Below are 14,748 nucleotides of genomic sequence, written 5' to 3' on the forward strand. Positions count from 1 at the left end.
CATATTTAAATCGAGAAGCGATAAAAAAATAAATAACCGTGCCGAAAGCGTTCCTTGAATCGTCATTGAACGCGTATTTACTTAGAAACGTTGAGTTCGGTGGTAGGCTGCATCGAGCTTGCATCGTGTCGTGCCGAAATTATTTAAAGCTGCCACTGTGAATATCAACCAGCGCTGTTTGTCGAAATTAATGAATTATACGTGGGGTAGCAGTATATTTTAATAAATACATATTTAACGTGGGCAAACAGCGACCAGGATGATTGCTGGCCGAGCATATTCTGTCCGGATCTTCGTATTCGGTCGGTGGAAAGTTAATTAATCCGCTATTTGTTCGATTTACACGATACAACGCGGCTCGATACGGATTCCCGACATGGATGTAACAACGTAGAAAGATACGCTTTTCCTGGGCTGTGTAACGACGCATCGCCTCCGCGAACGATCCCACTGGCGCCAGACTAATATCCCATGCGCATCGCAAGAACGCGAGTTCGTCTTCGGCGGCGAACGGATGTGTCGAAAGTGTTCGAACAGAACGTTTACGCATATCTTAACGCTGAGATTTGCTGGCGTACAGTTGAAAAACGAAGCGCTCGGGTGGCTATTCTACGGTTTTATTTACCGGTTACGCAAGTTTCCTCGCGCGCTTTTATCGCGTGCCATGGTTATCGCGATGCAAGTACGTTTTGGACTAACGAAGGACTCGCAAAGATCGTTGATTTCACTTCGAACAGAATTCTCTCGGAATTATTTTTTAACACTACGCAGGTACAGTAGCACCACGATAATTGGTCACGATCAGTTGACAAAGTAAACTCGCTAAATTTCATTCACTAGTTGCGTCACTTTCTTTTTGCGAGTTGCAGCAGTGAATATCGTACCTCCGATCCTATCGTGGAGAAAAAGCTACTTAAGAAATGTGCAATTCAAAGAGAAAAAAGAAAAAATGTTAAGTGCCACAGATCCTTGTCACTTGACACGAAAAAACGGTAATGTAATATAAAAGCTTTTCCGAGAGGAGACGATCGAAGGCCTTGTTCGTTGATAGCACGATCGAAACGCAGCTTTTTTTTCAGTCTCGACACCATTCCGGAACGTCGAGTCGATTCGTCGTGGTATTTAGTCGCGCGATTCGCTTGGCCGATGGGCGAAATGTCGCGATCGATTCGCGATGCGCGGCGTACGGGATGCGACGAGCAAAAATGAAAAGCGGAAACGGGAAAAGGTAGAGTCGCGCATGGCTTCGGGGCGTCACGCTGTCGACGGTGCAATATTCGCGGCATCACGCCCGTAGCACCGTTACCCAGCTATCGATAACCGAAGAAAAACCGCTAGCGTAATCTCACCGGCTAAATTTTACGAGTATTTGTACCACGCTCGCGGTTCGTTGAAACAACTTACAGCCGTAGAAACTGTCAGAATCGTGTCAGTTATTTCGAGACGTTTATTTCACATGTACCTACTGTTTCTATTGTTGCTTCATCGGAGCGAATTCTTCATACGTACGAATGCTTGTGCCACGCGAAAGCGAGAGAGTTCGTTTATCGCTGAATTGCGACTCATAAAAGGAAATGTTCTACCTCCATTTTCGCGTACGCGTAGTTTGTAAAGGGTCGTTTTGCACCTACGTGCGAACAAACAAGCCTAAGAGACAGGCGGTATCGAATAAAACTGCAAGATTCGAGTGCTAAGAGCATCCCTGCTACTTCGAAATCTGCCATTATTAACGTTCAACCTTCGATACCATTTACACGGCGCAATTTAAATGTCGCACGTACTCGTAAATGACGTGACAAATACACCGTGTTTCGATCAAGCTTGCGCGACGAAGTCGGTCGAGACAGGTAAAATATTTACTCTCGTGAATCGGAGATTGAAGAAAGGGAACGACAAAAATCGAGCGTGCGAGGTGTCCCGAAAAAGGAGGGCACTCGTGACCGTGGCCGATGGAACTCTTCCTTTTTCGATCCGTTTCTCGGGGATGCGTCCCCGTGCACCGGCTGGTGCATGTGCATCGTGACAGGCCGTGCGTAAACACGTGCGTGGCGGCGCGCGTGTGCGTGCACACAGGCGCCGAGGGATGCGTCGACGGACCTCCGCCTCCTTCCTCCTCAGATCCACCACCACCCTGCGGACCTATATATTTCCCGGAGGGTCTCCCACTTTCGCCACTATCATTCCTGTCGCGGCTGCGCCAGCCCGTGAGCGCGCAAACGTGAGTCCGTTCTCGGCTTTCCTCTTCGGAGTTTCCTCGCTGGATGATTACGCGCGAACACCTGCCTTGCCTCGCGTTTACACGTCGATTTTCCACCGGTGGAAACGCCATCGTTCGGTGCAACCGTGTCGCGACGAGTTATTCAGTGCGGTTTCGAGGGAATTCGTAGGAACTGTTCGTCGATGTTAATCGATCGATCGTGAACGGAGGAATTGATTTTCGATAGCGTTAGATCTAGTTTTCCTGTTCTTGCTTTTTTCTTTTGTTGTCGAAGATAGAGAGTATCGATCTCGATCGGACGAGTTTTTTCCCGCGGGGGCTCGTGTTTCTTGGGAAATGTGTGCCACGTGTAGTGAGCCCGCGAGTCCACCTGCTGCACCTACTGAATGGGATTAGATGAGGTGCACTACGGTACGTCAAAGTGTTTACTAGATATTCTCTAACGTTCGTCGTTATTTATGAAAATTTTATCGTATACGAACTCGATGGTATTTTATCGGGCAACGATATCGTACGAAACTCTCTTGGTTATCGCCAACGAAGTTTGTCTTTACACCTTGAAGTCGTATTTGCCACGAAGTTCCAAAGTGGAAAAATATTTTCCTTTCCTGTCAGAGTAACGGTGAGAATAACCGATAGAAGTTTCGCTAAGAAGGCGTCGACAAGGCGAAAATGAATTTATCGAAACAAACTGTGAACGTCTGGACCGAACCGCGAGAAATTTTCCTTGTGGTTTGTCGTACAATCGCACGTTTAATACCGCGCGAGAATCGAATAAGCAGAGGCGCATTCTTCACAGCTGTTCATACAACAAAACGCGCGCGTTGTCGCGGAGCAAGAAATCGTGAATATAGATGCCTCTTTATACCAGCACTCGCCAAGTAGCGACTTAATATATCGCCTTGTAAATTACTTTCGTATGACTTTTATCGTCGCCTCCTCGTAACACCGAATTTTTCCGCAACTTTCGAACGAGTCAAAACGATTCATCGATCGAAAGTTCCCCACGCGAACACGAATCGCTAGAGAATAAATCAACCTCGTTTCTTCCTAACCTTGCAATGCATTAGTCCATATACATAATTCATCGTTCTTTTTATCAACGTTGCGATCGATTCGAAATAATATTTTTTCTTACAAAACCAGGAAACTCATCGACCATCCGGATGTCGTGTTTCCTCCGTGCAACGCGGTTATTGACTACGTATTTGTTAGAGATAAAGAAAGCTAGGAAAGGTGGAGTTATTGAACACCTTTGCGATGAGTAGATGGCACGGCAAGGGTTTATTATACAATGAGAGAAGATAAAACTTGGACATCTAGAGCCTGAGTCTTAAGGCGATCAACCTTAACCGGTCTAAAGCCGTCCCTCGTGTTTCCGTGCGCGGTACGCAGTGATTTGTTGCGTCGCGTCCTTCTTACGCTCTATATCATTCAGCTGGTAATGAGCTTTGCCTTTAACGCATCGCGACGTTTCTCATGCGCAGGATGGCCTGAGCCTCGGAGCAAATCTTCATGGATCGTTCACGAAAATCGAAAAATGACCGGCCGCCGTGGAGTCCCGCGGAAGTGCCGCGGCGTCGACGATGCGCGCCGCGACGCACCAATATGACCAAAATCAGGAATTTCGGGTAAGTGAGGACGTATTTTTATAGAAATATTCTTCTAAGAAATGTTCAACGTTTTTTTATTAAAGTAAACACGAGACTAAATCCACGTAACGCGACAAGTCGACAACGTTATAAATATTAATGATATGTTGATTTCTGTCGATAATTTTTACCATCGGGACGAAGCAACGAAACGTAGCGTATTGTACGCAGACTTCCTTGCATAGAAAGATTTGTAAAATTTAAGATAACAGAAAATACTCGATAGTTTGATATCCTCCACTCGCAGATATTCAATTATTCATATCCATCCGCCTCTACGATACAATTAATCAAGTTGAAAGGTTCGTGACTGTTCGTGCTGACCAGAGTTGACGTATAAAATTTCTGAAATATTAGCTTAGATTTCCTCGCTGATCGACGATCATCGATCGACACCTCGTGTAGCTCAAAAAATATGTCTGTTTAGAGAACGCTTCTGGCTCACGCGAATGGTATTTAACGGGCAGCTGCAAATGACGTTCGTTGAATGTGTAAACGCTCGGAGCTTGATCGAGGCCTCCCGTTTTGTTTAAAAGTTTTACGCGATATCGTCTTGGAAACGTGAAACCGTAAAAACTATCGATCGAATGCTAACCTAATGTTTCGCTTACCAAGAGCCAAACACGAATCGAACCTGATTGTGTTACTTGCGAGCCGATGAAATACGTAATCGAGGTGCTCGATGTCGCGATTAGAAGTGGATTGTTGCAACAGCTAAACGATTCCGGTTATCAGCTTTTCGTCGCTATATATTTAAAAGCTATCGTCTCGATACCGGCTTTCTGCCCTATATCCAAGCTTAGTGCTTCCGTGTCGCAATCGATCTTGATTAATATTTATTTCTCAACCTGGTGTCTCTGCTAATCGGAAAGAAAAACTTTGAACGATTCAGAATTGATGATATTAAAAAGGGGGCGGCTGAGGTGGGACACAAAAGCGTACAAAAGCGCTGGTGATCGCGTTGACGCAAGCTTTCGAGGGCTCAACGATCGGTTAAAGCGTTTAGCCCGGAACACGATACTCGAACGAGCGCACGCGAGCAAACAACACGATCGAGCGCGATGCGAAATTTGTACACGATTTGTATCGTCGATCCCGTAACCGCGAGCGTGCGGTTCGCCAGAGGAAAATGGAAAAAAAAAGAAGAAAGGAAAAAGAGAAATGGAACCGAGAACAGCCGAAACACGATCGCCCCTCGATAACTCGTCATTTTAACGAGGATATCTCTCTCCCTTGTGCTGTACCGTGGCTATACCGGCAGTTTATTTTAATACAGACACCTCGTAATAATTCTCAATGTACATCGTACGGAATGAACGGACATCAATCCTTGCCCTCGTTACTTTCGATGCTCCAGGCAGAGGGTCCCTTGTTATCCGCGCAGTCTCCTTTGTACGGCGTGCATGCCAATGTCCGCGCATAATTACCGGTTTCGATTACAGATCGGCCATGGCAAGTGCGTCAGATTTTCCGCTCGTGCTGGGAAACGTTTTACCCTAACCGTCGTATCCTTCCTTTCTTTTATCCATCCGTCGATCTCTCGCGTGAGTTCCACGGGTTGGTCTCGTACACCCTCGTCTCTGTTCCCTTTCATAATTGTCAATCGTGCTTTTTCTTTTCCACTTTTTTCTCTTTAATTATACCTTATGCCTATATTCGCGATCGTCGACAATCCGTCCGGAAATCTCGGAATAAAAGCTTTCGTATCGCACGTTTTGGCGAATATATTAACATACCCTGGAGTAACGTGATTTCTCAGCGACCGTAACACGAGATTCCCAGGCGTAGTCTCAAAGCACCGACATGTCTGGCAGCGCACAGTTCCCGCTGATAACCGTGAAAGTAACTCATGCATCACGCTCTGTGACACTAATCCCCTGAGTAGGGGGGTGGATAGGGCTCCGAAAGAGTCGACGAGGAACGTAAAAAAGGGGAGAAGGAAGCCATGCGAACAATAAGCAATCTGTAGCGAATATGTACGCTAATTATGTATGTTGAGTCTAGACGCACGCGTGCGATTATACGTACGTCTCTCCCGTGGTTCACATGCGGTATACATTACGTATGGTATGTGGTCGAGTTCTCCGTGGCTCGCGTGTGTACGGGTCCCTTCCCGTCTCTGATAATACGCGGTGACGGAAAAATACGACCCGTCTGACTCGTCGGTCGAGAAAGTTTTTGCTCGCCTTGAAAACTTTTCGTCGCGACGTTCCGCTCGTCGATAATTATGCTCGTTTCATTTTTCCCCTCTCGAGATCCAACTAGCTCTGTTCGTTTCGACCCTGACAATTTTCGCAGATGTCGAAACCGGAGACTCGTTTCTCGCGAGAGTACGTCGCTTAAATTTCGCGATCCGTTCCCCTTCGTACTACCGTTTCAGAATCGATAAACCGTTCGAAAATCTTCGAAACTATAATTCACGATGAAAACGATAGAAAATGTACACCGTTGATTTTCTCCTCCGGCTATGTACGAATACTGTTCGCTTCGGACCTAAGAGGATCTAACTTAACGATCACCCTTTGGGTTCACATGTTGCATAATGCTCGCGTGTGCTCGCGAATGCGTGCCATTACACGGTCGGTATGGTCGCGTAAAACTTACGCCGCGAAGCTTTCTATCTGATGTATCAGGGCGGAGCGTAGCGATATCCCGAAGCGAACCGGAAAGACCATCGACGGCTCTCGGATCCCTGAGGTGCGAACCGCGAAGTCGACTCGAATGTCGATTATTTACGAGACGTGTGCGGGAGGTGGGCACCGTAGTCGGAAGAACACGCGAGAAGAAAAAGCACGGGGGTGGAAGGACAAACAAATAGAGGTGCATTAGCCGGCGACCGTGTCAGGAATGTGAAGAGCAGTTGGCACACGGCCTAACTCGCGATCTACCTCCCACTTTGATCTTCGCCGCTGTATCGCGAAATACCACGACATAGGCTGTCGGGGCAAAATACATCTCTGTGCGTGTTGTTACGCCCTGCCCTCTTCCTTCCTGTGCCTTTCTCTTTGTCTCTTAACCCTGGAGCCACGTGTTCTCTTCGTCCCTTCCTCGACGCTGTTCGAGTGCGAGGTACTGTTAATCGGCGTCGAAAGACCGGGTCGTTCGTCCTCGATGACGTAGGACGATCGATCATGCGCCAGTCAATGCGTTTCCGTTCGAAATTCGTGGCGATACGCGCTACTGCCTGGCCGACGTATATTCCGAGGGTCCGTTATCGAATATGACTGTTGGACGAAAAAACCCAACAACTTCCCGAGGCATTGGTATATAGCAGAATGAATTGACAATTGCGCCGTCGTCGTTGCGCGTTAATTAACATCAGCCACCGTTCGCGTTTCCACTTTCATTTCGCATTCTAACAGATTGTGGAACGGTGTTGAAAGCGGGGAAAAAAGGAGTAGAACGTGGTTGCTCGAGTCGAAGGCGAAATAGGAACGCGTCGATCGGAATTTCGTTCGGTCATTCAGGGGCAATAAACGCACCTTTGAGAGTGAGGAGTATCGTTTAATTACGGATCAGCTGTTTCAGTCGGAGCGTGACGGGTTCGCGCGTGTGTGCACACGTGTCCCGATCGATTTATTTCAAGTATGTATCGAGAGGCTCGCGGGCACCCGAGCGATCCCATCTCGGGATCGAAGACAGAATTGCCGTGGAAGGCAGCAATAAACGCGGTCCACTCACGTACAACGAGTACTATTCATAAGTCGGATTGAAGCTAAGGGCCGTAAGTCCGCTCTGAGAGTGGCGCCTTCGACCACCTCGTAATTCTCGTCCGGAGACTTTTCTTCTTCACGGAGGCTCACAATTAACTTCATTATGTACGCACATGTTCCCCACGTTTCCGTTGATTAGCGCGCGTCACGCGGCGCTCTCTATGCTACCGCCTCCGTTCAATGCATCTTCGATCTCATTCAACCGCTTTTTTATCCGAACCGATTGCTTTATGTTTTCTCACAGGGACGAGAACACGGCAAGTGTTCCGCGTTTTTTTTTCTCTCGTTTCTTTGCTTTAATTTCCTTTCATTCATTAACGCTGTACCGTGCTACCGACGCAGCAATTTCAACAAGCAACGAGACCATGAAGACTAATTGTCGCCGCGATACCTCTTACCAATTGGTTATCGAGTTTTCGTTAAGTCAATTTCCATGTCGTTATCCGGGCCTATTAAAAGGGTCACCGTACTCACTTTCGACCACGGCTATCGACGGTGGTCTGGCATCGATCGACTTGTCGAAAGAGACGGACTAATTGGAGGGCCTACCTTAACTGTAACTTTTCGATAACAGATCCCCTTCATTTTCGACGAAGCGATCTCCGATGGAAAGTTGTCTAGGCTAGACGATAATTTTTATTATACCCATATGAATGTTCAGTCGTTGGAAGAACGTCGAAAACACGGAGAGTGCGACAAGGAAGAAAACCGTTATGGAACATGTGCGACCATAACGAATGTTTACGCGTAACTTCCGGAAACGTTAAGAATAACGATTGCACTGGCGCATATGGTTCTCGCAATGACTAGTGACGCTCATAAATGTTGATTAATTTCACCATGGAAAGGCACGACGAGGTCGTGTTTTAATTTCTTTCGTCGAATTCGTACGCGATTGAATTATGCTGCTTGCTGGTAATTTGCTTCTTTCCGAGTGGTCAAAGGTGATTGCACGAGACGAAAATTAAATCGAAGAACGAAGAGAACCAACGACGGCTATAAGCGAGCTTACGAGCCGTAAAACACCACGAAAGTCGTAAAATCGTCAAACAATAGATTACACGGTAGTTAAAGCATTGGCAAACAATCCTGACTGTTGGTCATTTTCTTTGAAGGCTCGCGAAGAATCAAATCGCTATGCGGTTTCCCTGCTTATAACAATAGCGCAGCATTCGCTATTGTTCGAAGAAATGGCTTTATAAAGACCCTGATTTCGTTTCCAAAAGCTCAACTCTTTGTTCTTTGCCTCCGCATGAATTTTATAGCTTCGAATTTTCCCAGGAATGGAAAGGCTACGCTGCAATTAATCTTAGAAATGCTCGCTGACGCACGCGAGCGGTTTTTACTTTCTGACGCTAACAACCGCATTACGCTTAACCACGGTGGTGGACCGTGCGCGAACAACCGCGAGTCATTGACTCCCATTTACATCGATTCTCTCCAACTATGGTATTTGCTTCTCTCGATTTGCGTACGCAACGCGGCGCAATGATCGAAGACCACACTCGCCGATTTAACTCGCTCGTAGATATCGACGCCTCGAGCATGAGCGAAAAATATTTTTAAATTCACGACGAAGCGACTGGACATTCTTTCGATTTTTCACCGTCTTTGCTGCTTTTAGCCTCCATTGTGCGTATCTTCCGCAATTCTATTGTCAAACATCGCGAAACCTTTCCTTAGAGGAGGAAGACCTTTCGATTTATCGTGCGCCCGTGAAAAGAAAATACGGAGACCGGGCATTTCGATCCCCGGCTCGTGCGCAATTGTCTGACATTCGAGATTCTTTCGGAGCGGAATATTTCGAGGAAAGTTTGCATCTCTCGACGAGGTTCCTCGGATTCTTTATTAGAATTTCTAGGGTCATCTTGAAATTCAATGACCTGCATAGACCTGCATACGTGACCCTAGATTGACGGAATCCGACCCGCCCTTTTATAAAGATAGAAAAAGAAGCGAATGTAATAACAACGTTGACACGAGGATAATGACAGCAATATCGAGCTAATCGTAAACGTCTATTAAGAAACAGTGACCCGTGACGTTTGCAGAGGGTGGGGCGTCTAATGCTGTGTTACCTAAAATATCTCTGATGTCTGACGTCTGTTACAAACAACGTTGTGATTTACAGCGTTACAACCTTCGAAACAGCCTCGAGTGCACGCTATTTTCTCGTACTTACATACGGAGTTATCATTACATTCGACTGTTCGAAAGCAAGGCTTCCTTCGATAAAACCAAAAGGAACGTGCATCAGCGAGAGAGCGTAGGATGAAACAAGCACTTCCGTTAAAGACGCGGCGATTTCTTGGCACGATCGAACGTCGTCCGGAGAGTGGACGAGCGAGAAAAGGCTAAAAGAGATCCATTGGCAGGTATCGATAGGAAGGTGGTACGAAAGGGTGCTGAACGCGAAGGCGGGCGAGAATCGGTGACGTTGATTCGCATCGAGTCCCGCTGCGAAGACCTTGACAGTTTCGAGACGCGCTGACAGCCACGGACGCTTGGCACCGCAGCGAGACGCAACCCCGTGTCTCAACGATGCGTATTCTATCAACGTCCGTAGAGCACGATAACCTCGGCAACTGCATGTTGAATGAGCCGTACGAGAAACGGCGGATCGTTGCGTCTCGTTTCGCGTTACCGTCCCTTTTCTGCAACAATGGCCTTTATGCGCGGGACGCTATTCTAACGCGGCACGAAACGAGAAAAGGGAGAGAACGACGACGGGCTGATCCACGTCGGCACGGACAAAGCTCTTCCTTTCGCCATATAGGAACCGAGTCGGACAGCCAAGATTTAAATTGATTTCGAGATAAGTGCGTGGAATTAAAGATGCATTCGGACGATCATCCGCGCTCGCTCAACCCTTCGTTCCATTCCCGATACTTGTCTTCCACTTTGCGTACGATACCACCGGCTCTAACAATCGCGCACTGTGTTCCTTTCGTTTCCTTTCCCTCTCTTTCTCCTCCTCTCTTCCTCTCTTCCCTTGTCTCGGGGGAATCCCCCGGTTACCGAGACCTCTCCAGGGTATATCTGTCGTTGTTGAAGAATTAAGAGGATAAACTCGTAGTTTCCTGGTTCGAAGGCAGAAACGAGTGATTAAGGGCTCGAGGAAGCTCGAGCACGAATCGCGTATAAATAACGAGCGACGAAAAGGGGAATGGCGTACGCTCGTTCCCATCGACAACGGCTTGTTTGATGGAAAGCCTGTCGTCGCTGTACGCGATCGTCCCGATCCCGGGCAAGTCGAGCGCGTGTTCTACGTATGGCCGCGTGCGCGGCCGTTTCAGCCGGCTTGAAAGTGAAACGAAGTGGTTTCTCGGCTGCTCGTGATTCCACGCATAAGTAAAGCCGTTAACACCTACTCCGCGAGCACCGTTACGTTCACCAAGCGTGAACTAGTAAATCTATGCACTTGACCTTTCGGTAGCATGTCCAGCTCTCTAAACTCTCTTTCACCGTTCCTTCGGTCGCTTAGGTATTCGTCCTTTGTTACGGAAATTTACATCTTCGGGAATAAGGTCACGAAAGTGGGAATGATTCTGGAGAACTTGAGAATAATAAATTATCAATGACAAAATAGAGTCAGCGTTATGCAAGACAATTTGTTAATGTACGCGTGACGCCAGCTAGAACAACGTTCTCTATTGTTTTGTATTTTAGACCGTCGCGAGAAGATAATCTCGGAAAAAATAGGCTACACGATCTTTTATCGGCTTTCCACGACGCCACGACGAATTCTCTCGACGGTGAAGTCAACGATAACGCGTTGCCGTTGTGTGGGTGTGCGTCTAAGTAGGAGATGAGATACGACGCACTGTAATTGGTTATTATCCGTGATATGATGGTGTACGACGCATCGTAGATTTGCGGTTTCATTGACGAAAGTTCAATAACGAAGACAGACTGAAAAGCGACCATTATCGGTGAGCATTGTACTCGGAAGATGTATCGTTTCGCAATACATTGCTTACGTCTTATCGGAACTCGTCCGCTTGTTATGGAATTTAGAATGAACGAGCGTACAGATATCGGGGTAATTATAGAGTGATACGAAACTAATGCCTATCTGTAACTTAAAATTAGTATACAATCATTTACGAGGAAATATTTACCATTGTATTCATTACTGATTTCTAGAATAAGGATCAATGTGAAATTTCATTCTGGAATATAATTAACGCGATTTTCTTTGGCGATAGAGCGTAAGAGTTAAATTTTGGGCCATAAAGCATTACCATGGGCCACGGAAACGATTTAAAACGAAGGATCATACTGGCAGATATAAATCCTTCGACCGGGACAATCAGTCGTGTTCCACATTAGGGTGAAAAAGTGTTGTAAATATGGCCGGCAGTCATCAGCCAGTTAGGTATTGTATGCCGTGCATGCACAGGATGCATACCGGATGCATCAGATAAGAGCGTTCGCGAGGTCTCGTAACTCCTTTGCCCAGGAAGGAGGCGTACGGCTCGAAAGCGGCATTAAACGGTGCCTTCTCGTTTATTTTTCAGTGAGCGCGAGATAGCGTGGTTTGACGTGAACCACCGCTACCGCCAGCGGTGCCATCTCATGTCTTACCCATTCGCGTACGCGAAACCTATAATTATTCTTTCGAACGAGATCGTGGGCGAGTCGAGTCAAGCACAGAGCCGCGTGCACGCTCCCGACTGCAATTTCGATTTCGCCAGTTTCGACCTTTCCTTTTGCTTGCTTACCTTGCTTACCAGGCCCGGGCATTACGGTGACGATTTCATTTATGACACGAATCGCGTGTGGTCCGAACCGGATTATTATTTGAAAGTTCGAACATTGAAGAAATCAAATCAACTTTTGATGTACGTATTTCTTCGTTTCTTCTTGTTTCGTGGATACAAATCGATCTCGGACAATTTATCGCCATACAACGAGCAAACTGGATGCAAAAATCTATGTTGCGTGCTTTCCAATTTATTGCTATATATAGCGATCTAAAATGATCAAAAAGAAAAGAAAAAAAAAAGGAGGAACGATACTCTAAATGAAGATATTGCAGAATTATTTATTCATTTATTCAAGGATAGACGAGTTAAATGCCCATTAATGTACAATGTTAGAATTAAAGAAGCTACGTACAGTACACAGGAAGCGTACAGTTAGAATGGGCTAATTATAAGGAATTGTTAGAGTATTAACGTCCGTAAAGTAACTAGATACTCTGTGAATGAATGCAAGAGTTCTGAACGCGCGATACAGCGCGAAAAATCTTCCAGAAGCATCTCGTACATCCGTGACTCGGAAAACCAATATGCCTCCTAGTAGTCGCGTTAAACGCTCGGAAGGTTTTCTTAATTGATGCGCGAATGATCGATTCGGCATGAGCGATTTTCTCATATCACGGTGCGTTTGTCAGCTGCCGAATAAGCAAAACATTTTGGTCCGTGAGTTCTCTCGTTTCTACACGGCGGTATACCGTACATGATATCGACAAGATATCAAAAGCCGTTTTCCCACGGGCTACGTCGCTTGGAGTGCACCAGGGATTATCGAGCTGCGATGATTATACATCATGCGCAGCTCTGTTATTATACGGAACGTAGAAACAGAACTGTTAATTAGCTGTTGCACGCTCCGCTGACACGATCGACCGAGTCGTATTAATTGAAATCGACTCGAATTTGCTTGACTGGAACTTCAGGTGTTAAAATAATACGAGCAAAGCTATCCGAACCGACGCGTTTCCATTTTAGATGGAAGAACCATTAATTAGCGATCGACATGGTTGATTTACCGCTGTACGCTCGAAATTTAAGCAGCTTACGCGTGTTTGCGCGACCTGACGTGCCGTAAATTTACGTTGAATCGTAACAACGAAAGTGATAATAGAGACTGTCGAGGAATTCGCGAACGCGGGGATCAATTCTCTTCGATTGTTTATAAATCATGCTACCATTTTCAATCTCCACCCTATCTCAATCTCTCGGTTTATTAACCGCACAAAATTGCGGATAAGAGATCGCTCATCAGGATCGCGTTTCGCAGCACGATCGCCAGTAAACATCGTCACGGGAATGCCTCGTTAAAGCGTCCATCGATGTGCTGCTATTACGGTCGTCTCGAAATAGACGTTCGAATACAAGACATAGCCAGAAACAACTATTCACCAAGCCGCACGGCGCTGTCTCGCGGAATCATGCGTCGAGACGCGCGGTCTCTGTTGTTCTTGTCCTACTATTTTCTTCGTTTCCCGTGTTGGAAGTCTTTTGGCGCGAGTTTAATGGAAGTTCCGCCGTGTCTTAATCATCAGCTGCTGGCCCACGGGGTGAACCGTTACAGTTCCGAGGCTTAGAACGACTTTAAGCCAGCTTTCGTGGTCGATGTCGGCCAACTCGAAATAGAGAGTCGCGCAAATTTCACGCTTTACCAGTAACAGCCGGAAACCGACGACGGCGGACAGGCAAGTTTTCGAGCTTTGAGGATTAACAAACAAACAACTGTTAATGCAACGCTTAGCTGCCCCCTGTTTATCCATGGCCCTGACTCTCGTTTTTCCCCGACATAGTTTTAACGCGATTACACTGTGCGGCCGTAAGCTCGTTCACAATTACGCGCGAGCGTACACACCCTGTGCACATATTTGCACGCGGATCTACGTGCAAATATACGGGCGCTCGTGCACGCGTACAATGGACGCCGGCGTTTCTGCGTGCTGCGACGCGCACGGATCTTCTTAGGCACGGGTAAACGTTTATCTTCGTGTCGGCGCATGTTAAAACTCGCGGCTAATTTTTCTCGTGGAAATCCGCTTCGTGGGAACCGCAAATTTTTTGGAGTTTCCTCCGTGTAGATTTTGCACGATGCGGGGCAACGAACGTTGGTGCGATGGTCTCTTTACGTTCGGCATCAGGAGGATGGACATTGAATAATTATCTGCCAGAAATATACCCTCTGATCTTGTATCTACCGTCTAGAGAAGCGGAAGGTAGTTTTACCGACGAATCCAATAGCAAGGCCTAGACGAAACATTCTCTCCCTTTCATTTAATCACAGCGCTGGCGATTGTGGTGTCGATTTCGGTCCAGCTGTACACGACAGATCAAAGTATCGCGATTTCTACAGCCACTGTTTCACCCTATAATTAGTCGAAGCTTCCGAGTGCAAGTTGCGTCTGTAGAAACGT

The 14,748-nt window shown here is 46.7% G+C and overlaps 1 protein-coding gene across 3 annotated transcripts in view; it reads left to right on the forward strand.

The window, feature by feature from the left end:
• The first annotated feature begins 2,183 nt into the window (after positions 1 to 2,183).
• LOC138182279 (thrombospondin type-1 domain-containing protein 4) overlaps positions 2,184 to 14,748 on the forward strand; it is a 39,742-nt gene continuing 27,177 nt past the window's right edge. Inside the window, exons 1-2 of one of the 3 annotated variants that reach the window (XM_069117949.1) lie at positions 2,184 to 2,629; positions 3,706 to 3,849. In XM_069117949.1, the coding sequence (XP_068974050.1) occupies positions 3,805 to 3,849 (45 nt within the window). In that variant the 5' untranslated portion in view covers positions 2,184 to 2,629; positions 3,706 to 3,804. Of the gene's footprint in view, positions 2,630 to 2,816; positions 2,841 to 3,586; positions 3,606 to 3,705; positions 3,850 to 14,748 lie in introns of those variants that run through there. The other 2 variants (XM_069117951.1, XM_069117948.1) reach the window with 2 other exon arrangements.

The sequence above is a fragment of the Bombus flavifrons genome, chromosome 8 (assembly GCF_040668555.2).
Source record: "Bombus flavifrons isolate JBK064 chromosome 8, iyBomFlav1_principal, whole genome shotgun sequence".
Lineage (NCBI taxonomy): Eukaryota > Metazoa > Arthropoda > Insecta > Hymenoptera > Apidae > Bombus > Bombus flavifrons.